Consider the following 24394-nt stretch of genomic DNA (forward strand, 5'->3'; position numbering starts at 1 on the left):
GTTGCGACAAAACATGGCTTGCAGTTTTTGCCTTAATTGTTTCTATTGCAAAACTTTCTTTCTTACTGAATTTTCACATTGTGAAAATGCGCGGAAAACTGTTTAATAATTGTTTAACCGCGAACGATGAGCATGAAATCCCTTTTTCCAAACGGGGTTTATAGCTTACAGCTTTCACTTGTAAGTGTTTCATAGCAAAAAGCTCTTGTCAGAAGCGCTCAAGCAATATAACAGCTCTGGTATCTACAGATATCCTCTAATTGTATAACAGTTTTTATCAATGGAATTATTTGTAAATACAATTAATGTTGACCAAATGGAAACCCAAATCTGATTAACGACACCCACCAGACACAGTGACAGCTCGTTAATAATTCAATAAATACATTTATCAATCAATAGATTTTCCAGCTATCGCACAATTTTCCCGCTGCCCACTTCCGATCTTTCGTTTTTCACTTGAGCATATTGACTTGGGCACTTAGTTGTCTTAACTTTCGGTTTCAGCGAAGTGTTGCGACTTTCTTCAAAAGTCGATCTCCAGATCTCCCTCGCACAATACCCTCTCGGCTCAACAGTCGCTCTCCGCATCTGCCGCTAATCAAATCAAAGCGTTGACAGAAGAACTTTCCACCTGAGTAAAAGTTGCGTGCAACTGGCCAAATGCATCGGCTTAAGTCCAACAACAACAGAGATCATAAGCCAGTTACATTTAGCTGTTAATGATCATTAAGTGCGTAAGCCAACAAAAAAAGAAGAAGAAGAAATAAATATAAGTCGAAACCAGACGCTGGAGTCGTATTCACTTTTTGGCTTGGTCAACTACTAGACATTTTGTCCTAATTACGCAGACAAACCGAGACAGGCTAAGACATACATAGGCACTGTATATATGTACAAAAGTATATTGAGAGGTGGCCTCACTGAGCGCTTCGTAGTTGCGCAGCGCAGCGCAGCTTCACTTTCCATTTAATCTCGTTTTCTTATTTTTGTTTTGTGTAGCTCCGACGCACAATTTGTCGCACGCTCCGCATGAAAAATCGAAAGCCGATTTTCATGTCAATATTTTGTTTAATAAACTGCGCCGCGTCTGCGCGATGCGGAAAATATGCAAATTACAGAGCCAAAGCTGACGTCGATGCTGGACGTCTGGCCGGGCCCCGGGGCGAACGACTGCCAAGCCGTTGAGACCGTCCAGAAAGTGTGGCCCAGACCATGATGAAAGTTGTTCGCGTAGAATGCATTTCCAAAAGTGCAAGTGGTCCGGCCATCGATCGGACGGAACGCTCAATTGATGTAAGATCGTTATGGAACTGGGCGCTGATATCACAGCGTCTGCGATCGGTTTCACTCTTCATTACCGCCGCCAGCCAGCAAGCACATGCTGATTATCGCGGAATGCAGTCCGTTTAGACGAGAATGACACGTTGCCTGGGTGCACTGACATATGGAGGGGCGAAATATCTCAACGATCTCAAGCGGAAATCTACAATGCAAGTAGCAAAGCCCCCTCCAGAATGGAAATATATCAGTAGAGATGGTGTATAAAGCAGATGTAAGTAAAAACATTCAAATTTTGTGAAATAAAGATAAAGTGTTATGTAAGACTTGATATATACAGGGTAGAAAAAGAGAATGAGATAAGAAAGGAGTATAGAAGTGGATTAGAAGGGAATCTCTAATATTATATAAAGTATGCCTTGAGCAATAGGACTAGCTCACAAGTAACTTTCTTATATAAAATATATACAGTTAGTTAATTAGATTGCTATTATATATACATTCGTCTATCAGGAGCTATCACCTGCTTCATACAGTTTACATTTAAAATTACCTATCAAAATTTAACTATTTCTTTCTTCAAGATGTCTTAGAGGCTGCTTAGGCATAATCAGTTACGACTCAATTCCTTTTATGATTAAAATCATAATGAAGAATGTAATTGGATCGTAATTGAATCTGCATAAGCTGACTGAACTCTTTAAGACTTCATTGTGTGCTTAAACGGCAGCTATATGTAGAGTGCAGCACATAGCCCAGATATGACAGTCTGTTGTTGAGATACGTGCCACAATTTGTGGTTAGTGTGCTGCACTTTCATTTGCATTGTGCGGCATGCCTAGAGGAGCATATCAAGTCCATCAATTGTCACAGGGCTTCCAGCCAAACAAAAGGCCCAATTGGGTTATTGCGGCACCTGTCTGCCAATCTCTCAAACTACTCCCGTTGACAGGCACTGTGTGGCCGAGTGCCAAGTCATATAAGCCTATAGGCTATATATATATATAGTATACAATGGCCAAGTGCCGTTAAGCCCAAGTTGAGCTAACAACTTAATGCCCAGATTGGGAATTTAGTTTGAGATGAGCTGCAGCAGCGCAGCAGGTAGCTAGATATCTACAGCTATTTTCTTTTGAAAAGCAAAATGAATTAACGCTACATTAATTTATTTAATAATATTTCATTGAAATTGAGCAATTTGAAAAGAACCAACCAAGTGCCAAGAGAGTGAGTTGAGAGCCCGCTGCCAGTCGACAGTTGCCAGTTGCCAGTTGCAGCTACCGTCGGTGGCAGCATCACAGCTACTGCAATTATTTCTGCATTAGAAGTTCTTCCGAGTCGGCTGGCTAATGTCAGTTTAAGTGTTGGAATGAATACCAGAAAGATAGTCCGATAGTCGGTAAGTCAGCCAGGCAGTCGGCTGCAATGTGGGAAAATATCTTAAACAGCTCTCAGCTCAATTCAAACTGAACTCACATGGATCGTTGGATTCATGGCTATACGACTTACAGACATTAACAATGCATGAAATGCGCAACAAGTCCTTAACTGCATATAATATATGTATTTTGAGAGCAGGGGCCAGGCGGGGACTATATTAAATCAAATTAAAACAGTTGACTGCCCCAAAACGGGTGCCCACGCAGCTGCCGTTGCTCAATGAAGCCAAAAAAAGAAAACCAAAAATTTGCTGCGCAGTGTAAAGTGCTTCAACAATATTTACTGAGTGCCGGCCCAAAAATTGTTTTCAAATTTCAGACTCGATTGCGCTTCGCATGTATGGCAAATACATATTATATATTAAGCTGAAAAACAGAATCATGAAAATTAAAAAGGAAACATTAAACATTTTAAACGAAACAATTTAATGAATTTATTATAAATTCGTACAATATAAAAAACACTTTAGGCTTAAGTACAGATTTGATAAGTGATTTGAAAATAAATTAAATGACTCAGTGAGCCACAACTCGCTGATGAAGTGTTAGATGAAAGAGTGCAGGGTCTAGAAACTAAATCGAAACTTTACACAATTTAATCATCGTCCAAGATTTCGGTGATTTTGGCACTCTCGGCAAACACGTCCGGTATCTCTGCATCATCGGAACGTTCGATGATGCGATGTCGTTCTGCAGCTGACAAGCATTGGGTGGCCACCTCACGAGCCTTGGCACGCTCCTCGCCGGGCAGCTGGCTAAGGCCACTCAGCAGCTCCATAATATCGGTGTCGAATAATTTCTTAGCAATCTCAGAGCCCGCATTAATCATATTAAGTATGACAACAACGCCGCGATGCTGAACGGCTGGACTTGGATTAGCAATAAGAGTGTGCAATATATTCAACCAGCTGGAAATGTCCAGAATTTTGGAGCAGCACTTGTTGGAGACGGAGGTGAGCATGGCCAAAGCACCAGAGCACGCCATGGCCGTTTCCTCGTCCTCGTCCTCGCAGAGTAGTGCCAAAAACTTCACACGATCGTTCTCGCCCTCAAACATTTTCACCACATCCTCCGACATGATCAGATTGCAAAGACACTGAGCCGCCGCACGTGTGAGGTACAAGTGATCCTCCATCAAATAGAACTCAATCTTGGAGACGCCCTGCTCCTTGATGATGCGCTGACGCACACTCTCATTCATGCTGGCCAAATTGGTAAGCGCCATCAGTGACTCAAAGTTCTCTAGAGCCGTACAGTCCTGCGCCAATAGATTCAACAACGGCCGTATGACATCGAGCGAACGCTGACCGCTGAATGCCACCTCCGGGTTAATGGTAATGCCGATACGAGCAAGCGCTTGGCTAGCATGCCGTTTTCCCTTTTCGGTACCCTCCAAAGCCATTCGAAGCAGCGCCTTAACACCACCATCCTGAACCACCTTGCCGCGTAGCTCCTGCAAACCGCAGACGGCATTAAGCACACGTGCAATAAGTTCCTGGGAGTTGTGACTCTCCGTCTTGGACAAAGCGCAAAGCGCCGTGGTAATGCCCTCATTGGCCAGGACAGTTATACGTTTGTTCACGAAATCCACATCGTCCAACTCGTGCTCCTCCGGTATATGATGTTTGGCAAACTTGGCCAGCTCAATCATTTCGGGGACCAGCTCCTGTTTTTCATATGCATTGCACAGATTCACAAAGGTAGTGACGACACCGTATAAACACGACTGATCGCCAGCACGCGCTAAATCCATGAGCGCATGTATGGAAGCATTGTCCTCGATAAGCTTCTCTTTGCACTCTGCATCAAGCGTCAGATAGGCTAAGCCATCGGCTGCCCAGCGGCGTATGTCCTTATCCTTGCCCGGCTTGATCAAAAACCGACGACAAGCCTCGGCAAGTTTTAGAGCGGCGCCATCGCCAAATGGTCTTATAGCTGCATCCTGACCACCATAGCTACCCAACTTGCACAAACCCACCAAGGCGCGCACACGTATTCCATCATTCTTGGAGTGATATAGACCTTTCAGGATTTCGACGCCCTGTTCACACAGAGCCTTGGCCTTGTCCTTCTTTGAGGAAGCCGCTATAAGACACTCGCAGGCCACGCGCTGCTGCAGCAAATCATCTGTCGTGGCCATGGCCAAGATCATTTGCAGAATGCCTACAAAACGGAATTTACCGGTAAATATATGAAAGAAAATCGTAAAAGTATTAATATACGTACCATCTCTGGCTACCACTTGATTACCCACGTCGAGTGGACCATTAAGAAGTGCTGTGATGGCCACAGTTACGCGCACCTTGGACTCCATGTCAGGCGAGAGCAGCTTATCCTTGACAAACTCATCAATTTGCTCCGTAAAACGTTGCTTGGCCTCATCGTAGTACATGTTCTCATAAATGCGGGCCAGACATACCGAAGCAATAGTACTCGAAGAGCCTGTTATATCCATAGCACTTTCATATTTGTAGTCCTGGAGCTCTGAGCACACCTCTAGCAGGCGGCACAGGCCACGTATCTCTACTAAACGCTCCGCCCATTGCAGCGCCGTGTAGTGGACATTGCGTGTGAGCAGCTCAATAACAGCATCACGCGCCTTGCCCGATATCGTGCGATCCGTGATGCTATAAACCAGGCACGTGAGCAGCGTATCAATTTCACGACTATGCTTTTCGCATAGTTCCTTGTTCGGCTTCGCATCGGGCTTGTTCTTCAGGCCAGACAGCGCATTAATGATGGTCTGTAGGCAAAACTGTGCAGTGCTCACGCAATCCTCATGCTTCTGGTCGAGCACGCGCATAAACCATGGTATACCTAGTTCGGTTAGAACGCCTTTAGTGCGCTCCACACTGTTCTCGCACAACGAGGCCACCACACGCACCATATTCAAATAGATCTGCTCGTCCTTCTCGACCTTTGCAAGAGTGGCTATCTTTGGCACACACTGCTCCTTATACAACAAATCGGCGCCTGCGGGCTCTTTGGCCAAGACCACCAGATTATTCGCGCCCGAGCGTCGCTTTTCAATGGGTACTGTAATGTCAAAAGCAAGCTCCATCATTTGCTTCACCTTAGTTGAAGTTTTGGCATTGCGCGCCATATTCTCTTGTACAATCAGATGCAAGCGCTGCAACATGGGCTGCACAGATTTGTTGCCTGGATCAGCTTTGAATAGCGCCGTAGCATCCTTATAGGCTTCCTCGGATTTGTTCAATGCTTCATAGGCCTGAGCGCGACGAAATAAGGCTTTGGGATCGTTGGGTGCCAGGCGTAGCGACTCTGTGCAATCTTCTATGGCCTCTGTGTATTTCTCTAGCTTTAAATAGGCAGCAGCACGGTTCTTATAGAATACGGACAACTCCTTGTGTTTATCGCCAAGCTTAATGGCAGCGCTGTATTCTTGCACTGCATCCGACCATTTGGACGCCTTGAAGGCTTCATTACCTTTATCCTTATGACTAATAGCGTCAGCGCCAGCGCTATTGGCGGCGTTGGCAGCAACGGTGTCTTCAGTGGTCATGATTATACAATTGTTCTAAATGAAAAACCTTTATTTTAGTTGCGAGTAGTACAAATGCTTCACTTGCGATGCGAGTGACTCACGATTTTTGGCTGTTTTGTGCTTCTTTTCTACCGTTTGGCTTTAAATCAATTGCTGCAGAAACTTCTCGATCGCACACACACACACAATCACACACATGCAAACGTGAAAAACAAGCACGCTGTGCTCAAATTTTCAAGCAATCGCTGGTATGTTCTATATATAAATAACGTCAAAAAAGAAAAACCAAAAAAAAAAAAAACGAACTTGCGGTCACAACAATTTTCAAATTGCCATTCAGCTGTTGTCGGAGTCAAAACAGCTGATCGCATCACTTTATCGTTAATCGATTGGTGTGTTTTCAAGTTCAGGTGCAGCTGTTTATTTGTTTGGCTCGCCAACAGAATGTGATATAACAAATAACAAGCTTTATTGTGCACTTAGGAAATTCTACGAGCAATGTTGCAGAATGGTCAGCTACTCAGCCGACTTCTAGCTCGATGTCTACATACAACAAACGCCCAATGGCAACTGAGCCACTACGAGGCATTGGGCATCGGTAAAAGCTCTACACAGACCGAAATAAAAGCAGCATATTATAAGCTGTCCATGCTCTACCATCCGGATCGCAACAAGGGCAGCGAAAGTGCTGCTAAGAAGTTTCGTGAGATCACCCAGGCCTACGAAGTGCTTGGCAATTATCGGTTGCGTCGTCTATATGACAAAGGAATTGTACATACAGCTGGTCCCCAGCACGCGCAGGATGTACGCGATGTGGGACAGGATTTAGAGTTCGAGGAGGATGATGCGCAAACTAAGTTCTATAAGTCACGCTTCAAGAAGTCGAAAGTTACTGATGCTGCGGGGCGCACGCCCATCTACGATTTTGATGAATGGAGTCGGGCTCACTATGGAAAAAACTTTGATAGACGTCAGGTGGCGCAGGCGAAACACGAACGTTTTGTCAAACAGAAGGAAACCAAAAGAATTTCTGTTGAAAACGATCTAGTTATGTTTGCATTTCTATTTGCAAGTATAGCTGTGTACCTGGTGTTTGTGGCAGAGAGCTCCTATGATAACCCAAAGAGTAGAGCAGAAGAACGTCACAAGCAAGATCAGAAAATGAGGTCAACTCCAATAGCAAAAACAACAGACAGTGAATAAAATAGTTAATAACGGTGTCTAGAATAATTTAAGAATGATTTAAATCTGTGTGAAATAAAAACACAAAGTTTATATTAAGACGTGTATTTAACAATACTCAGAAGCGCCCGCTGCGCTTACGTGCTGTGTACTTGGTGTCTGGACGCGTCTCGAGGCCTTGGCGACGTCGCCGCTCTTTCTTAGCCAGTATCCAGTCACGTGACTTTTTCGGCGCCTTGCCACGCGCATCACGACATGCATCGCGCTTCTTGATGTAGTTAATACGGCGCTCCTCCTCAGCCGATCCTGACAAAAAGATACAAATTAAAAAATAATTATTTAGTTTGAAGTTCAGACTTACCCAAGGCCTTCGGCAGTTCTGCTGCGCCTCCCGTCATCAGCACCAAATAGTATTTCTTGGCTTTGGCCGAGTTGGGATAGTCGACCACGAGGCCGCCATAGAAGCCCGCCTTCATCGCCTGCGCGGTGATCATTTCAATTTGGTCTGAATTCTCAGGATAAAACTGAAAGACAGCACGCGCTGTCCGCGTCAAGCAAGAGAACAATGTGGTAAAGAATTTTAACAGGCGCTTGTGTGGATTGTGATAGGATTTGTCCGCGTTGCAGAGCCATTGTAGCGCCGATATGGATATCGCTCCATCAAAAGTACCAGGTTTAAAAGGCATGCCCTCGCCCATATCACCCAAAATAACATCTCCGGCTACTTCACGCTCAACAGCAATATCCAGCATTGATTTTGATATGTCAATGCCGACCCATATATGATCGCAGTCCTCAAGCACGCTGCCTGAGAGGCCAGAGCCGCAACCAATATCCAAAATAAGCCGTGGTTCATCATCATCCGGTATTGCCAGTAGTTCAAGTGCACGCTCCGCCATTTCCACTTGGATTTCGATAATACGGGTACTAGTAAATATAAAAATAAACAAAGGGAATATTTATAAAGAAAGCATTGAAAACTTACTTTGTAGAATATTTTTTGGCCTCATCGTCGTTGTAGAACTGCACAACATAATAAATGGATATAAATATGATTTTTGATAATCGACTCACTTACGATCTCTGGCGGGGCCGAATGCTCTGGTCTGCGCGCCATCTTTTTTTCTGTGAAATAATTTAAGTGCAATAAAAATTAGAAATTATAAGTATTAAACAAATCCAAACATTACAACACGTGCAATCATTTGTTATCGATATCTATGCAATGAAACAGCTGTCCAAATGGAATAGGTCGTGTTTACTATCGCTTAGCTTACCAACGATTTTTGGGCTAGTTATCGATTTGACGCATACACAAACACAAATCAACGCGTAGTGGTATCTGCTTAAAATTCAGTGAAAATTGTATTTATTTATATAAATTAAAAGCATTAAACATGTGATAGTGGCAATTTAACTATACCAAAGATTCAGAATACTGTGAAACGGTAAGTGCCTTACGATTTACAAATTAATTGAGTGTTAAACAAACATTTGTGCATGCACTCAACGTGTGTGTTATTGAATGCGTGTGTGTATATGACAATGGGTGCTCCGCTGACAACACGACACGGCAGCGTTAATTATAGTTTTTTTTTTTTTGTCACTGCACTAATGTTAAGAAACGTTAAGCCGTTGAAAATTATCTGTGCTAATATTCCCTGCATAATTATATATAATTTGGTGTCAGCACGCCTAACCGTTATGTTTCGCCGGTTTATTGACTGCTATTGGCCTGTTTACCTTGTCCCAATATAAGTTGTTGTTTGTTGAGAAAGCGAAAACACAGCCTAGAACACAAAAGCAGCAACAAAAAAGGCGTGGGCCTCAACAGGTTTGTGTCGTGTTGCTCTCACCTGATGCTCTCTCGTTACCATACAACAGCTGCGATTGCTGTTGGCTCTGCTCTCGATTAACCTGATCGATAACCAATGCATATAAATTTATCAATTGCTCCTCAACCATGCAGTTCTACTCAAACTGCATTTTGATGTAATGCGTTCTTGCTGACTCGATTTGATTTGCCAAAAAATAAAAAATAAAAATAAAGAACACATATTCAGGTTTATATTTTTGCGGCTTATGAATATTTAAGTGCTGCCTTCGCCCATGTCCAAACTGGTTATGGTACACACTCCAAAATCTTTCACTCTTTCCAAGAACAAAGCGTGAGGACAACGGCGATTACCAAAAAAAAACACAATTTTGACGCAACACAAATGCGGTCGCTGGCCTCTGTTTAACAAGTTTGCCCAATAAAAAAGCTCAATAAAGTTCGCTATGAACGACTTAAAAATACCCTGCACGCGGTTAACATCCGCTACAAGAGTATTTAACAGCTGTCGCAGAAGGTTATGTAAGATAGTAAAAACATTTTTAATTTATCAAAATACATACTGAAATTGTCGAATCATGATTTTTAGTTTTCTAAAATTTTGAATACATTTTTCAAATATTGTTGAGTCATATTTCCCTGGTATGATTTTAATAGATATATTTCTATTTTAAATTGCTGAATAAATATTAAAAACCAAAGCTTTAAAATTCTTACAAATTTATGTGCTTTATTTATATACCAAATATACCATAATTTCAGAATTGTACTGAAAGTTAGCAAGCTTGTTTTGTTATTGCTTTTAATACAGGGTATTAGCAAAGTTTCAACTGAGCATCCAATTCGTAAAACCAGCTTGTCTCATGAAGATTCTTGCTGGCTGTCGTCTGCAAACTTTCAGTTACCAAACTGTCTCTCTGCCGCGCAAATCGCTCGAAAAACCCCGACTACAAATCCGAAAAACTAACAAAAAAAACTTTCGTAAAAATGCGCAGTTGCTTAAAGCGGATACATTTGTGGATGCTGCTGCTGTTTGGGCTGCTTTCGCCCGGCCAGCCTGCCAATCTGCTGAACAGCTATTTGCCCGCCTCCATGCAGGCCCTGGCCTACTACATTGATCTGCTCCAATACGAGCCGTTGTCCAGCACCACAGCGGAGCCACCATTCAGTGCCGATGGTCAACAGGAGTCGAGCACCTCGCCGCTGACTCCACCAGCGAGCTCCAGCTCTGGCTCAAAGCCAACAGTTGCACCTCCTAATGTTAATAGACCCAGCAGTACAACGCGTCGACCGACAGGTAGCACGGGCAGCACCACCGGCTGGTGGCAACCCCCAAGTTGGTGGGAGACACCACAGCGTACGACAACCACCGCACGACCGACAGCAACGCCAACCCCACCACATGGTCCGGCGCTCTATGCACCAAATGCAATGAAGCGTGTCTTGCCCACACCACTGGAAGGTCAAGCGCTGTTCGACGAGATCAATGATGATTCAGACTTTGATAGGTTGCCGCTGTCGTTGATCCGTGATATACAGACGGAGGCGCTACACGATGACTTTACCAACGATGTGGAATCGTTGGATAACTTTCTACGCCTCTATGATGATAATTATGGGCGTGCCGCTTTTGATTTTGAGTCGGCCATGGATCGGTGGAGCAGCACATCAACAGCGGGCAAAAAACGTGTGCCGCCCACTAAGCCCTATGTGGACTTTCTGCTCGTCTACGATTTGCTGAAACGAGACGCGAAGGCGGCGAATCTAAGCAAATATGAGGGCTACTCCGAGGAGTTGCTGCAGCAGCTATTCGAGCTCTCGAATGCATCGTCGTCACGGCAGTTGCACACACTGTTCCAACGTATGCTAGACCGTGGCGATATACAGCGCAGTGATGTGGTGGCTCGTGTACAGGGCATTCTAAAGGATCTGGGCAATCCGAATAGCGCCACGTCCAAGGCGCTCATCTATATACCCAGCATGCAGTTTTTGCCCTAGATCTAAAGTGTTTTGTCCATTTATCGAGCACTTAATAAATCGTAATTCATAAAATATTCATTTTAAATCGGGCATTTGACACATTGACACAGTTTTAGTAGCCCGCCCACTGTTTTCGATATGTTTGTTTGTGTGAGTTATCGATAACGAGTGGCCAATTTGTTGCACATATGGCGGCTATCAACAGCTGTGACATCAATAAAATCTACAAGCGCAAGAGAGCCACATATACGCTCTCTCTTATTTCTCTCTCCCTCTCTTTGTTTTCTTTTAATTTAGCATGCAGTCCACGACACGTCGTTGCCATGCTTAACGTGATTGAGAGGTAACGCATGAAATCTGATCTCATGACGTCACAAATGTTTAATGTTATGCCATAAAATGAAATGTTGGAACTATACAATTGAAAATATAATATATTTATACTGCAAATTCCATACAGGGCATACAATTAAAAAGCATCAAAACACTTCTCGCAATAACGCTCAAAATATCGCAACTCTCTCTTTAAATGTCTCTTTCCCTGAGTTGTAACGCTTAGGCGGTGTTGTGGTTGACGTTGACTTTGCGGCTCTCTGCTGCTGCTGCCTGCTTCCAGTTGCCGTTTGTATTTGGAGCGTGTAGCAAGTGCTGTTTCTCGCGTTGTTGGTTCCAATTAACTCACAGCGTATAGTGTAACATTTCTTTAATTATTGAGCAGCCAATTAGAAAGAACAAACTAACATTAAACTTAGTTAATAACTTTATAAAGGAAAATCAAATTAATATAATTGAATATAGCAGTTCTGTGTTAAATTATATTTGTGGCATGGAAAAAACTTATCGATTTGTGTGAAAGTTGCAAGCGGTGGCGGCACCGCTGCTCACAATAATTGGCAAAAAGAAAGTTTTTCCTTTGTAAATCAAAGTTGTAAATTGCACAATGGAAAACTTAAACTTTGCACGCACGCCGCAATTTCTGCGCAAAGTCATCAACGAGGCGCGCAGGTAAATAAAATTGCTCACAACACACAACAACAAAGAAAACCCACCACTACCAACAACAACAACAACAACCGTATCAGAGACAAAGCGACTGCCGCTTGTGGGCAACGAGTAACGGGATAAAATGGGGTGGCTGTGTCTGTGTGTGAGTGGGAAGATTGGCAATTGTCTGTGATGCAGTTCTATGTGGTTTTTGTTTTCCTTCTTAGTGTTTGCATTCTCCTGCTGCACCTTACAGGCTTTACTTGGTTACTTTTACGCTCGACGGACGCCAGCCACACGACCCCCAAACCATATTACAGTTGCAAGGCGTCTTATGTAACCCGAGCCTGGCGACGTCAATTGCTTTGATTTTTTCTTCTCATTATTTGGTATATGCAACATACTGGAACAAAAGCAGTCCTTAAACCATTAGCCCCATTGTATTGCAAGTTGCCATTGCCATAACCATTGCCCCACAACCGGTGCGCTCATAATTTTGTGCAGAACAAGACAAAGGGGTTACCGTTCTATGTCTTTGTTTTGGGCCGACACCCTCTTTATGTAGGATTTGGCTCCTCTTGACTTTTACTTTGTATGCGTGTGTGTGCGCCTATGTTGGATGTGGGCTACATACATGAACACATATTGTATGTATGTCAACAGTTGCTTTTTATCGCGCCCAAGGCGACAGAGCGCACTTATCATTGTATACATATACAGCTTCCCTTTATGGTTTTTGTATAATATAATGTTAGGCGAGACTCATCGCATTTATTTAGCTCTGGTGATGCATAAATTTATTCAATTGGACATAGTGCGAACAGTGTGACCTTCCTGCAAGATTTTACCTAACATAACAAATGGCAAACCCAAGGTCAATAACAGTAACTGCAATTTATCGATAAGTATCAAATGAGAATTGATCGCACATATGTCGAAATTTTTGAGTGGCTAATTGAATGAGAGTGGGCTGTGTATTTTAAATTTATCAAAGTTTTTATAGTTGATAGGAATGGAAATGTTTAAGGCAATAAGTTGGTTAAAAAACAAATATTAGCCTAACTGTGGCTGCTATGTTCAGCCTTAAATCACCATGATCTGTCAATCACAGTGACTCAGTCACAGTCACTAGTTTATTGATCAGCTCTTGTCGACAATTAGAAGAACCTACTTGAAATGAGATCAACGGCTGTTTATCATCATTCCCACGCCATATGTACACACTCATAATCACACATATGTATATGTATACTTTAATTAATTCGAAAAATTCCATTCGCATTGCAGATCATTTATAAACAGTGACGACACCACAGCTGGTAAGGCAACTGAGGACACAACGACGCCACGCGACGAAATGGAACTCGCCCACAGCTTGACTCTCAACGAGGAGGCAGTGAAACTGCTTCCGGAACATAAGCGTGCAGTTTTCGAGCTGGAATGGCTGCGTTATCTGGAGAAGTCGCTGCCGCATATGCCCAAACATGAGATCAAGGCGGGACAAAAGAAACTTGTGCAGCAGCTCTCGGAGCGCATTCAAGGGGCACCGGGTCCGCCTATGCGCAAGCTTATAGCCAGTGCATTGGCCACGCTCTTTTCCGTGGGCGACACCTTCATGCTCTTCGATACGGTCAATGCCTGCAATGATATACTGAAGAACAAGGATGACTCGCCCAGCTATTTACCCACAAAACTGTAAGTAATGCGTTCCGATCCAAATTCCAATCAGCTCACATTTTTTCCTCTTCTGCAGCGCCGCAATTTGCGTGCTGGGCTCCATGTATGAAAAACTGGGTCGCATGATGGGGCGAACGTACGAGGACACTGTCCAGATCCTCATACGAACGCTACGCAACGCTGAGTCGCAGGCACGCATCGAAATAATGCACACGCTTGAGAAGGTGAGTGCTGGCATGGGTACCGCCATTGCCAACGTGCACAAGGACATCTACAAAGCCGCCAAACATTGCCTGTTGGATCGCGTTATGGCCGTGCGCGTAGCAGCCTCTCGCTGTATACTCAAGATGATCTACAGCGCGCCGTTCCTGTACCAAACGGAACTGGAGAATCTTGGCACGTTGTGCTTTCGCGCATTTGATGGCAGCAACTATGAGGTACGCTGCGCCGTTGCCCAGTTGTTGGGCACACTGCTCGCCTACACGCAACAGCTGGCCGAGGCGGCGGGTAACAAGAAATCCGCTCAAGCTCAGGTGGTCATCGCATTGCAAGCGGCAAAAGGTGGCGCCTTACGATTGGTCTCATTGGACGAAGCGCTGGGCATACTCATGTCCGGATTTTTGCGTGGTGGCGCTTCATTCCTTAAAGGAACTGGTGAAATCATCAAGGGCAGCTCGGGCGTCAATCGTGAGGTGCGCGTTGGAGTAACCCATGCCTATGTGGTGTTCGTGCAGTTCATGGGCAGTGTTTGGCTGGAGCGCCAGTTGAGCACATTTCTAGCTCATGTGCTGGATCTGGTGGCAAATCCGAAGGCAGCTTGTTCGCATGTGGATGCAGTCTATTCCCGCAAGTGCATCAACTTCATATTGCGCTCTACCATTGGCAAGATGCTGGGCGAGAAGGCGCAAAGCGCCGCCTGCAAGGAGCTCATTCATCTGGTGGCCAAGCAAATGAACTCAATTGATTTTAATCCAGAGAATGCCAAGGACTCAAACCAGGAGACACTCTTCAGTCAGCATTTGCTAGTGTGTGCCCTGCAGGAGCTAAGCTCCCTGTTTATTGGACTAGGCACAACAGCACAGAATCTCCTGACAGATCAATCTCTGAATGCTATCGATGCAACGTGTGCGGTGCTTGTGCATCCATGTGCCGCGGCACGTTTGGCTGCTGCATGGTGCCTGCGCAGCTGTTGCATTGCAGTGCCCAGCCAGATTACGCCGCTTATCGATCGTTTCATTGACGCCATTGAACAGATGCGATCCTCGCCAGAGGCCATTGCCGGCTACAGCTGCGCCTTGGCGGCCATTTTGGGTAGCGCACGCCACTCCCCCTTGGGCATACCACACACCAAGGGCAAGGTGGTGTTCAATTGTGCCGAGGAGCTGCTGCGCTCCGCTTCCCAGAATAGCCGCATGTCGCTGCATCGCACCCAAGCTGGCTGGCTACTAATTGGCGCCATCATGACGCTCGGCTCGCCGGTGGTCAAAGGTCTTTTACCACGCATGCTGTTGCTTTGGCGCAACTCCTTTCCGCGCTCGAACAAGGAACTCGAATCGGAGAAGGCACGCGGTGATGCGTTCACCTGGCAGGTGACACTTGAGGGACGCGCCGGCGCCCTGTCAGTCATGCACAGTTTTCTGCTAAATTGCCCAGATCTGGTCAGTGAGGACATTACGCGGCGTTTGCTCACGCCCATCGAGAGCGCCCTCGCCATGCTGGTCAAGTAAGTCAAGGTGGTCTACCGTTTGCGTCAATTCTCATTGTTTTATTCGTCCTTCAGCCTGGCCACTGTCTTGAAGAGCTATGGAACCCAGCTGAAGGCGCCCGCTGCTATGGTACGTCTACGTCTCTTTGAAGCCTTGACACTTCTGCCGCCCACAGCTCTGGAAGCTTCCTATACGCATCTGCTACGCATGCTCGTGTCGGAGTTTACTTTGTCGGATAATGCTGCCAATACGACGAACTCTCTGCTGCGCACACTTTGCCATGGCGATGATTCCATCATTTTGGGCACTTGGCTACAGGAAACAAATCATCGCACCATCGAGGATCAGGTATGTGCCAAACTTGAGCGTTCCATTGAGCTGTGCCCTGGGTGGTTTCTCTTAGATCTGTAAGCGTATAACCGATACTATCTTCTACCTCTTTAACTATTCCCTCAATCTATATATGCATTATTGATAACGATTCAATTCGTTTAACCAGATGGAGCCCAATCGCAAAGTCGATGGCGAGCATGTAAGTGTTGTCCTCTGTGAACTCATATGAAAAGATTCAATTTCGTTGATGATTTTGGTTTGCATGATCAATAATTTGGTTCATTACATACGAGCGAATGGCTCTAACTTTCGATATTTGTTGCAAAAAATTAAGAGCTTAATGTTTTCTTATTTGTGATTCGCTATTGGTTCATTGTTGCACTTGTTAGGAATAAACTTATTCTTTGAGTTCAACGCAGTTAGCTGAGTTACTGCTGATAATTTCTACCTTTGACTCATTATAAAAAAAATCTATTTTACGATAAATCTCTCTCTCTCTTGCTTCTTACTCGTTACTTTTAAACATATTAGTTTCTTAGATTTCGATACAGAATTGAACAACAATTGAATTTACTAAGTATTTTCCTACTCTCGTCACGCAGCTTCAGCCGAATAGCGCCGCTGGGTCCGGTGCTTTGGAGCACGATCCTTGCTGTCTGTATCGTCCCAATTGGTCCGCCCAGCACAGCAGCAATGCCAGCTCCAATACGAGCTCTGCAAGCAATAACAACAACAGCAATATACAGTTGATCAACAAGGCGCAGCAATGTCCTGGTCCTTTGCCTCTGGGTGTGGCCGTCATTGATATGTCCGTCACCTTGTATGGCACTATATTCCCTAAGGTAGCGAACAAGCACCGCTTACAAATGCTCGACCATTTCGCCGAGTGTATCAAGCAGGCGAAGAGCAATCGTCAGGAGGCGGTTCAGATGAACATCTTCACGGCTCTGCTGTATGCGCTAAAACAACTGACTGACAGCAAGACGAGCCTTGGCCAAGAGGATGTCAAGAAAAGCGCCACCAGTCTGATTGTAGCTTCGTTGACCAGTTCCAATTCAACCATACGTTGCGCAGCTGGAGAAGCTCTGGGTCGCTTGGCCCAGGTTGTGGCCGATTCTCATTTCACCGCTGAGCTGGCACAGAACAGCTTCGACAAACTGAAGTCGGCGCGAGATGTGGTCACTCGCACAGGACACTCGCATGCCCTGGGCTGCCTGCATCGCTATGTTGGCGGCATGGGCAGCTCACAACATCTGAGCACCAGTGTCTCCATATTGCTCGCCTTGGGTCAGGACAGCGCGTCGCCTGTGGTACAAGTCTGGTCGCTCTATGCACTGGCACAGATTGCCGACTCCGGCGGTCCCATGTTTCGTGGCTATGTGGAGCCCACATTGACGCTCTCGCTGAAGCTGCTACTCAGCGTGCCGCATGCTCATGTGGATGTGCACCAGTGTGTAGGCCGAGTGGTCAACGCATTAATCACCACTGTGGGACCGGAACTCCAAGGCAACAACACGGCCGTGGTCGCAATGCGCAGTTCCTTCCTGTGCGCTGCAGCACTGCTGCAATCGCATGCAGATCCCTTGGTGCAAGCCGAAGCAATTGGCTGCCTGCAGCAACTGCATCTGTTTGCCTGCAAATCTTTGCAGCTGGATACGCTCGTACCGACCCTGGTCAAGATGCTGGCCAGTAATTATTTCATACTCCGAAAAGCCGCTGTCGCCTGTCTGCGTCAGCTGGCGCATCGCGAGGCGCGTGAGGTGTGCGAGCTGGCCCTAACCATTACACCGGAACAATGCCCGGATTTAGTTATTACGGAATATGGTCTGCCCGGACTACTCTTCTCGATGCTTGACACGGAAACGGATGCGGAAATGCTTAAGAACATACACGACACGTTGACTTCAATGCTACAAATGCTGGCTGCGGACAATCTAAGCAACTGGCTTAGTCTTTGCAAGAAGGTTCTCACTGTGGCCGTTGAGAGTGGTAGCTCTAATGAAGAACAAGCGGCGCTGACCGGCTCCACTGATGCCGGCAGCAAATCCGGCACAGGCGAGGCACAGCAAACGGACGACGACGATGACGAAGAGGAGGAGTATGCCGACGATGTTACCGAATATCGTGCCGAGGAAAATACCTCCACGCATCCAGCTGTGCAGCCACGTTGGCCCACTCGAGTCTTTGCCGCTCAATGTGTCCGTCGCATCATTGCCAGTTGTGAGGCAGCAAATGCCCTGCATTTTGATCTGCTGCAGGCCAAGGAACAACAGCTGATCAAGTCGCGTAGCGGCGATTATCTCATACTCCATTTGGCGGAGCTCATACGCATGTCCTTTATGGCCGCCACCTCAGATTCGGATCAACTGCGGCTAGAGGGCCTGCGCACTTTGCAGGAAATCATAGATCGATTTGCAAATGTGCCCGAGCCAGAATTTCCGGGCCATTTGCTGTTGGAGCAGTACCAAGCACAGGTGGGCGCTGCCCTACGTCCGGCTTTTGCGCCCGATACGCCATCCCATGTGACTGCTGCTGCATGTGAGGTTTGCTCCGCCTGGATTGGATCGGGTGTTGCACGCGACATTAGCGATTTGCGACGTGTGCATCAGCTGTTAGTCAGCTCGCTGAACAAGCTCTACACGAAGACAAACAGCACGCAGCTATACAACGAGTCGATGGCAACGCTGGAGAAGCTCAGTATACTCAAGGCCTGGGCGGAGGTGTACATTGTGGCCATGCTGGGCAATGGTAAAGCCCCCGCCTCGCTGCTAACCATCTCGCCAGCAGGCACAACCACAGAACTTGTCACGGGACTTGAACTGGATACGGATAACCGTGGTGAGAGTTTGCTTGGTCTGGTGCAACCGGAGCTGCATAATCTGTCCAATCATTGGCTGGCCGCCATGAAGGATCATGCGCTTTTGCTACTGCCCGTCGAGTTTCAATCGCAATTGCCGCGAGACGGTGGTTCCTTCTACACCACAGACACCATCAACTCGTCCAAGCCACACTACATGACCAGTTGGCCGCCCATTTTGTATGCAGCTGCGCTCTGGCTGCGTGACGAAGGCTTTGCCCGTCATCAGGATACACAAAGCCAGTCGGAGGCTACCGACGCAGCTGCGCCAGAGTCTAACAATAATCACATTACACACGGCTCTCTCTCAGCGGACCGCTTCCACATGATCTTTGGCATCTGCATGGAGGCACTGTGCAGCATGCGCAGCTCGGATAAGCCACGGAACATTGTCAGCTGCTTGCGTGCGCTGCATAGCATCTTCGATTCGGACTGGGCGCGCCGGCAGCTGATCAAGGATCGTGCCTTAACCATTGAACTATGCCATGTGCTGCATCGCCAGATACTCACACGCGACGAACTGCTCGTTCAGCTGCTGTGCGTAGAAATATTGAAGCAAACAATACAAGCAGCACGCGAGGATCTGCAACGAAGGCGCGACACTCAACAGCAGCAGCCCGCAGACAATGCCAATGAGAATCAGAATGAAAATGAGGATCTGCAGCTGGGCGAGGGCACCGTCATGCAGCCGGGCAGTTCACATGTCTATGCCGTCCTAGAGGTCTGTCTGTGTTTGTTCGTACGCCAAATACCTAGCCTCAATCCTAGCAAGCAAATCAATCTTCAGCTGGACTATGCGTATGCCAAGAATGCCTCCTTCTTCTCAGTGCTCGGCGACGACAATGGTCGCCTCGTGGCTAGCGGTCTGCAGTGCGTCGAGCAACTGCTAGAGCTGTGCACACCCAGTGGCGCTCTAACTGTACTGCCTACCATACTCTACATGACCACGAGCATCATGCGAGAGATAGCCAACAAGTCAGCCATCGATAGCAGCATTCTGGCTAACACCTGTGCCGTGCAGGCAGCACTGCAGTGTCTGCGCTCCGTCTGTGTCCATCGCTGGGCACATCAGGCAAGCACCCAAGAGGATTGGCAGCAGCTGTTGCAAAGCGCACTGGCCACCATTATAGATATGACCAAGACGGCGGGTGATAATGAAGAACGTAAAGTAGATGAGGTCACCATGTTGTTGGCCATTGCTGTATTCATACTGCACACGCCCGCCTCTGTGGTGGCTGCGCCCTCGCTGCAATATCCTTGCATTAATCATTTCCGGCAGTGTTTGCAGTCGGAGCATTTGTCTGTAAAATTGAAATGCATCGAGACGACGCGTTCCATTTTCACAAAAGCGGACCTAAAGACGGCCACGCCGTACATCCATGCGCTGGCACCTCGCATCATTGAATCGCTGTACTCCGAGTCCAGCAAGACGCCAGCCAGTGAACTGGAACTACAGGTGACCCTCGAAAGCATTGTGACCGTGGAGCAGCTCATAGAGCTTGCCGAGCCGCAGAATCGTAAGTAGAAGTCATTATATGGGTAAATAAAAGCTCAGGTCTGTTCCGAACTGATAGTAAGGTATATTTCTGTTAGGTTAAATGTTACTTTGACCAGCAGCTGTTAATAGTTAAACTAAAATACAGAAGGTTTTCTATACAAAATTAAATTAAACCTGAAGTTGATATAGGTTAGGTTGAATATTTCAGTATAACATTTTCAAAGGATAGCTGAAAATCAATATAGTATTAAAATCGTGTCACTCTAGAAATAAATAGCAAAAGAAAAATATATCATTATCGAAAGAGAAGCTCCCAACATTCGGAACAGACCTGTAGAAAGTGCAACTAGTGCGCTCCTCTACCCAATTACAGTACATTTGCAAATATTGTATAGCGCTGCCAATTGGCGCAGAGTTTGTAAGCGTCCTCAAATAGTACCGTTCGTTTATTATTATATTCTGCTCTTTCTCTACGTCTCTTCTCTTTTAATTGCTTCACTCATTATTCACACATAAACTAAAAAAAAAATCGTTAGGAAACTTGCTACAAGGTAAATAGCTGCGCCCATTCACTCGTTTCTTGTTTGCACTCTTAATGTTAAAGCACATCAATATGTATTCATTATAAATATATCTATGAACAGTTACAATTATATGTTAAATTTAAATATATGTATTAAAGTGTTGTAGTTATTAGCTGTAGCAGCAAATTTCCGTAATTGCGCTTTAAATGTCGTTACACACTGCATGCGATTACTGTTGTCGATATCGTTATCGATAGCACGCACAGATAACCGTTTACTCAACCCAAAAGCATTGTTAATTGTCCTTTGTGATTTTCACGAATGTTTCTTTAGACAAATAGTTTTTTGTACACTTCACAGACATACAAATGCTCACGCTGCTGGTGCCGGTGCTCATTGGCTACTTGGCCGAGGCAAGCAAGCTGCGTACGATGCCCAAATATCAGCGTCAACTGCATGAACAATCCCTCAACTGGCTGCTGAAGATCGGGCCCAAATATCCGCAAGAGTTCAAGGCGCTGATGGGTCAAAAGGCCGACCTACGACAAAAACTGGAGGCAGCCATACGTAACCAACAGCAGTCAATTAATCTCGCCCAGAAAGCCAATGAGGCGCAGCGCAACGGTTTGCTGGCCAAGCCGCAAAAGCCGACTATCAAGCTGAAAACGGACTTTAGCAACTTCCAATAACTAAAATGATCCCTCAAATGTTTACGTATATATATATATATATATATATGCCTATAATAGCGTGCGTTATTAGAACTTGCTTTTATTGCTATAAACGTAATAAGTACCTAAAGAACCTAAACTGCATAAATACGACGTATGTATCACATTTTTAAGGGCTACTCCCACATATGATAATCAGTTTTGTTGGGAATGCAACATATTGTTAGTTATTATATATATACAAATAAACACGATATAAGTTATATAACCTATTTAAATCCAAAATGAAATGAGTTAACTTTATTCGTAAGACAGTTCCTGCTTAACATTTGGCTCATCCTTAAACTCAGATTTAAAACTCTTCTGCGATTGTGCCATGCGGTCCAGTTCTTCGATTTGTCGGCGGGCTATTTTTTGAGCGTTCAGACTACTTACGTCTCTGGATGAGTCGTGCTTCTGACGGGATTGCTTCTGAAGCTGTGTGGATGTCGGCGGATCAGATTTCTTAGTCGCACCATAGCTTACAGCTGGTCGCGGCAGTGCCATTAAAGCCGAGGGAAGCTGTTCAAATGAAGGCGGTTCCAGCCGACTCAGCAGTGTGGTGGTATAGAAAAGAGTGCGTAATCGTTGCCGGAATAGCTGTACTGCTGCCTGCGATTCATCATAGCTTACGGCAGGTTTCAGTTCACTCGATATTTTCGCATGATTTCGACAATGCACTGACAAGATGCATATGGCACGAAAGCCCATCATTGTGGACCAATTGGGCGGCAGCAGCAATGGGGCCGCAGCTGATTCACTTGCCTCCATGGCGGGCAATTGACGCATCATCTTGCTGTAGCATCGATTTAACTGCTTGTTCAGTGCGATGCTCTGCACCAGTTGGGTAGCATTGGCTTGTGGCTTGTAGCGTAGCGCATTGGCCACCACATATAGATTACGTTCGTTGCATGGGAGCGGAATTGGTGCTGGCGGAGCATGAAGTTTCAGATTATAGGAATACTTGAAGTACTCGTAGATGTGCGAGTCAATGCCGCGCAATGGCATCAAACAATTGCCATTGATGGCCGTTTCAAACTTGGGTCTTTTTGGTTTCGGCTTGTGGGCGAGATCGATGACCAGTGAATCCGGGTCAGCTTGCCATTCCTGCAAGCGCTGAGCCCAATTCTCGGCGGTTACTGGAGCATTTTTAGTGATCTTCCGACGTGGAATGTCACTCACTGTCGCATCCGGATGCTGCTCAAGAAAACGCTTGATGACCAGGAAGCGTGTACGACAGCTGGTACGTGTGTGATTGCCCAAATGATTGGCACACCTCACCCACTGGGAGGTACCATGCTCGGTAACAAAACTCATTAGCTTTGTGTCATCATCCATGGACCAGGGATCGGTTTTATTCCGCTGTGCCAGCACATTGTTATATCGTGTGCGAAGCTGGGCCAGCGACCGATTGGGAAACAAATTACGCGGGAAACAATTGAATTTGCCATTGTACTCCTCAACGGCAGCGAACAGCATAAGATCCTCGCTGGGTGTAAAAGGAGCTGGAAATAATATGTATTAATACGTGAGAAGTCAAATAATCATGTTTGATATACCGTGACTGATGCTGGGATGTAGCACATACATATAGCGTCCAATTAATGTAGATCGTGATCTTCCCGGGAAATGTTCGACCACTTGCGACCAGTTGGTCAACCCATTCACCGTATTTCGCTGGACAATGGCGCATAAACGTTCATTATCCTCATGACTCCATCGCATCGTACTTGTCGGCTCCAAGTGAAAGCGCAATGTTGTCTGCATGCGCACAAAGCACTGATAGTCGGATCGCTGACTCACTGCTCCAGCTATGGCTTGCCAGTTTTGTAGCTTGTTGGCTTTAGCTGCGGCCAGCAAAGCTTTATCCTCCTCAGCTGTCCAGTCGTCGCGCCTTAACTGAGGCTGCAGGTACACCAGCCACATTGCCTCGCAGCTGTAGGACGAGTGACGATGCTCGAGATCCAGTGTGCTAATCTGATTCCAGTCAATGCTGAAATTATTGTCGGCATTAGCTAATAAACTGGCCACAGTTTGAACATGCAGATCGATGCCCTTGCGTTTGCGCTCATTGATATTGTTGGATGATTTATTCGCTGCTGCGGCCTGATACCTGGCATGATCCAACAACTGTTACCAGAAAGATAGGTCTTTAGTAACTTTTTCACCTGCTTTTATACGAACATACCTGCTGCTTAATTCCCATGACGACGTTCTTTTTGTCTAGCACTGTCCAGACGTGCTTAGAGCGCATATCGAAATCGGTGGGAAACATTTCGGTGCTGCAACGTCGTTCGTAGTCGTCATTGTTAGGACAGCTACGTCCGTCGACATCGCGAAAGTATAGATTGCCCTTAAAACGAAATGTTCCGCCGCGAAGTACTGCTCCGCTCTTGCTTACGCTTTCAGCGCCATCTTCTGTGACGATGTGAGAGCGTGGTTTCTGGCGGCGTACGAGTGTCTGCTCGTTGCGCTTGTAACGGCCGCGCACTGTCTCCAACAACTTTAATATACGTCTGCGCACCTGTTCCAGGCGCCGCTGAAGTTCTTGGTTCAATTGCAAGGCATTAGCATCGCTTGTCTCTGTGTTAGCTGCCAACAACGTAGTAATTTCCTGCAGCAGCTGTTGATGATCCAACTTAATGTTGTCCACATCACACATCGCACAAAACTAATATTCAATGCATGCATAAGCACAATTTCGTGAAAAAAAACCTCAGCAAGTTCGTATTCCATAAAGTAACGAAACGCATTGCGTTTGTCATCATTTAGGCACAAATCAAACGATTTATTTACTTATCGAACCTTGATACCTAGTAATTAAAAATTACGATTTCATATATCGACAAAATTCATTTGGTCTAACTAAGCTGAATTTAATTCA

At 45.8% G+C, this 24394-nt stretch overlaps 6 protein-coding genes across 13 annotated transcripts; 3 read left to right on the forward strand and 3 right to left on the reverse strand.

Moving 5' to 3' along the window:
- Window positions 1–3194: 3194 nt before the first annotated feature.
- On the reverse strand, window positions 3195–6472 carry LOC111597159 (protein unc-45 homolog B). 2 transcript variants are annotated; one of them, XM_023311715.2, is made up of 3 exons: window positions 6327–6472; window positions 4947–6258; window positions 3195–4883 (listed from the first exon to the last, which is right to left on the reverse strand). In XM_023311715.2, the coding sequence occupies exons 2-3, from the start codon at window positions 6241–6243 to the stop codon at window positions 3316–3318; spliced, it is 2865 nt and encodes a 954-aa protein (XP_023167483.2). In that variant the 5' UTR covers window positions 6244–6258; window positions 6327–6472; the 3' UTR covers window positions 3195–3315. The 2 variants fall into 2 exon arrangements, with proteins under 2 accessions (XP_023167483.2, XP_023167484.2); XM_023311716.2 differs by having other exon boundaries at window positions 4947–6271.
- A 20-nt stretch (window positions 6473–6492) lies between these two features.
- On the forward strand, window positions 6493–7471 carry LOC111597162 (dnaJ homolog subfamily C member 30, mitochondrial). Of its 2 annotated transcripts, none has more exons than XM_023311719.2 (2): window positions 6493–6635; window positions 6709–7471. In XM_023311719.2, the coding sequence occupies exon 2, from the start codon at window positions 6724–6726 to the stop codon at window positions 7426–7428; it is 705 nt and encodes a 234-aa protein (XP_023167487.2). In that variant the 5' UTR covers window positions 6493–6635; window positions 6709–6723; the 3' UTR covers window positions 7429–7471. The 2 variants fall into 2 exon arrangements, with proteins under 2 accessions (XP_023167487.2, XP_023167488.2); XM_023311720.2 differs by having other exon boundaries at window positions 6493–6617.
- Window positions 7472–7480: 9 nt separating this feature from the next.
- On the reverse strand, window positions 7481–9524 carry LOC111597161 (probable 18S rRNA (guanine-N(7))-methyltransferase). The gene is made up of 5 exons (XM_023311718.2): window positions 9264–9524; window positions 8486–8532; window positions 8393–8430; window positions 7769–8334; window positions 7481–7713 (listed from the first exon to the last, which is right to left on the reverse strand). The coding sequence occupies exons 1-5, from the start codon at window positions 9370–9372 to the stop codon at window positions 7526–7528; spliced, it is 948 nt and encodes a 315-aa protein (XP_023167486.1). The 5' UTR covers window positions 9373–9524; the 3' UTR covers window positions 7481–7525.
- Window positions 8708–21748, forward strand: LOC111599291 (HEAT repeat-containing protein 5B). Of its 6 annotated transcripts, none has more exons than XM_030222852.1 (8): window positions 8708–8855; window positions 13493–13900; window positions 13959–15605; window positions 15663–15936; window positions 16088–16120; window positions 16524–20295; window positions 20813–20827; window positions 21161–21748. In XM_030222852.1, exons 2-8 carry the CDS (start codon window positions 13563–13565, stop codon window positions 21487–21489), a joined length of 6408 nt encoding a protein of 2135 aa, XP_030078712.1. In that variant the 5' UTR covers window positions 8708–8855; window positions 13493–13562; the 3' UTR covers window positions 21490–21748. The 6 variants fall into 6 exon arrangements, with proteins under 6 accessions (XP_030078712.1, XP_023170658.2, XP_023170660.2 ...); XM_023314890.2 differs by lacking the exon at window positions 8708–8855 and adding an exon at window positions 12017–12226; XM_023314895.2 differs by lacking the exon at window positions 8708–8855 and adding an exon at window positions 13272–13421.
- Window positions 9973–11336, forward strand: LOC111597160. The gene has a single exon (XM_030222853.1). The coding sequence runs from the start codon at window positions 10229–10231 to the stop codon at window positions 11237–11239; it is 1011 nt and encodes a 336-aa protein (XP_030078713.1). The 5' UTR covers window positions 9973–10228; the 3' UTR covers window positions 11240–11336.
- Window positions 21749–21753: 5 nt separating the features above from the next.
- On the reverse strand, window positions 21754–24276 carry LOC111599293 (snRNA-activating protein complex subunit 4). Its single transcript, XM_023314896.2, has 3 exons — window positions 23699–24276; window positions 23070–23640; window positions 21754–23015 (listed from the first exon to the last, which is right to left on the reverse strand). Exons 1-3 carry the CDS (start codon window positions 24170–24172, stop codon window positions 21772–21774), a joined length of 2289 nt encoding a protein of 762 aa, XP_023170664.2. The 5' UTR covers window positions 24173–24276; the 3' UTR covers window positions 21754–21771.
- Between the last annotated feature and the right edge of the window lie 118 nt (window positions 24277–24394).

The sequence above is a fragment of the Drosophila hydei genome, unplaced genomic scaffold (assembly GCF_003285905.1).
Source record: "Drosophila hydei strain 15085-1641.00,03,60 unplaced genomic scaffold, DhydRS2 tig00000063-arrow-pilon, whole genome shotgun sequence".
In the NCBI taxonomy this organism is placed as follows: Eukaryota; Metazoa; Arthropoda; class Insecta; order Diptera; family Drosophilidae; genus Drosophila; species Drosophila hydei.

What these genes read in the sequence shown, in the direction of transcription:
- LOC111597159 (XM_023311715.2), bottom strand. Translation starts at nt 6,243, where the DNA reads ATGACCACTGAAGACACCGTTGCTGCCAACGCCGCCAATAGCGCTGGC. An exon ending in TCAAGTGGTAGCCAGAGATG is followed by an intron (nt 4,884 to 4,946) that starts GTACGTATATTA and finishes TCCGTTTTGTAG; the next exon opens with GCATTCTGCAAATGATCTTG.
- LOC111599291 (XM_023314890.2), top strand. Translation starts at nt 12,162, where the DNA reads ATGGAAAACTTAAACTTTGCACGCACGCCGCAATTTCTGCGCAAAGTC. An exon ending in GTCATCAACGAGGCGCGCAG is followed by an intron (nt 12,227 to 13,492) that starts GTAAATAAAATT and finishes TTCGCATTGCAG; the next exon opens with ATCATTTATAAACAGTGACG. An exon ending in GCCCTCGCCATGCTGGTCAA is followed by an intron (nt 15,606 to 15,662) that starts GTAAGTCAAGGT and finishes TTCGTCCTTCAG; the next exon opens with CCTGGCCACTGTCTTGAAGA.
- LOC111597162 (XM_023311719.2), top strand. Translation starts at nt 6,724, where the DNA reads ATGTTGCAGAATGGTCAGCTACTCAGCCGACTTCTAGCTCGATGTCTA.
- LOC111599293 (XM_023314896.2), bottom strand. Translation starts at nt 24,172, where the DNA reads ATGTGTGATGTGGACAACATTAAGTTGGATCATCAACAGCTGCTGCAG. An exon ending in TCATGGGAATTAAGCAGCAG is followed by an intron (nt 23,641 to 23,698) that starts GTATGTTCGTAT and finishes TTCTGGTAACAG; the next exon opens with TTGTTGGATCATGCCAGGTA. An exon ending in ACATCCCAGCATCAGTCACG is followed by an intron (nt 23,016 to 23,069) that starts GTATATCAAACA and finishes TATTATTTCCAG; the next exon opens with CTCCTTTTACACCCAGCGAG.
- LOC111597160 (XM_030222853.1), top strand. Translation starts at nt 10,229, where the DNA reads ATGCGCAGTTGCTTAAAGCGGATACATTTGTGGATGCTGCTGCTGTTT.
- LOC111597161 (XM_023311718.2), bottom strand. Translation starts at nt 9,372, where the DNA reads ATGGTTGAGGAGCAATTGATAAATTTATATGCATTGGTTATCGATCAG. An exon ending in ATTCGGCCCCGCCAGAGATC is followed by an intron (nt 8,431 to 8,485) that starts GTAAGTGAGTCG and finishes TATGTTGTGCAG; the next exon opens with TTCTACAACGACGATGAGGC. An exon ending in AGAACTGCCGAAGGCCTTGG is followed by an intron (nt 7,714 to 7,768) that starts GTAAGTCTGAAC and finishes TCTTTTTGTCAG; the next exon opens with GATCGGCTGAGGAGGAGCGC.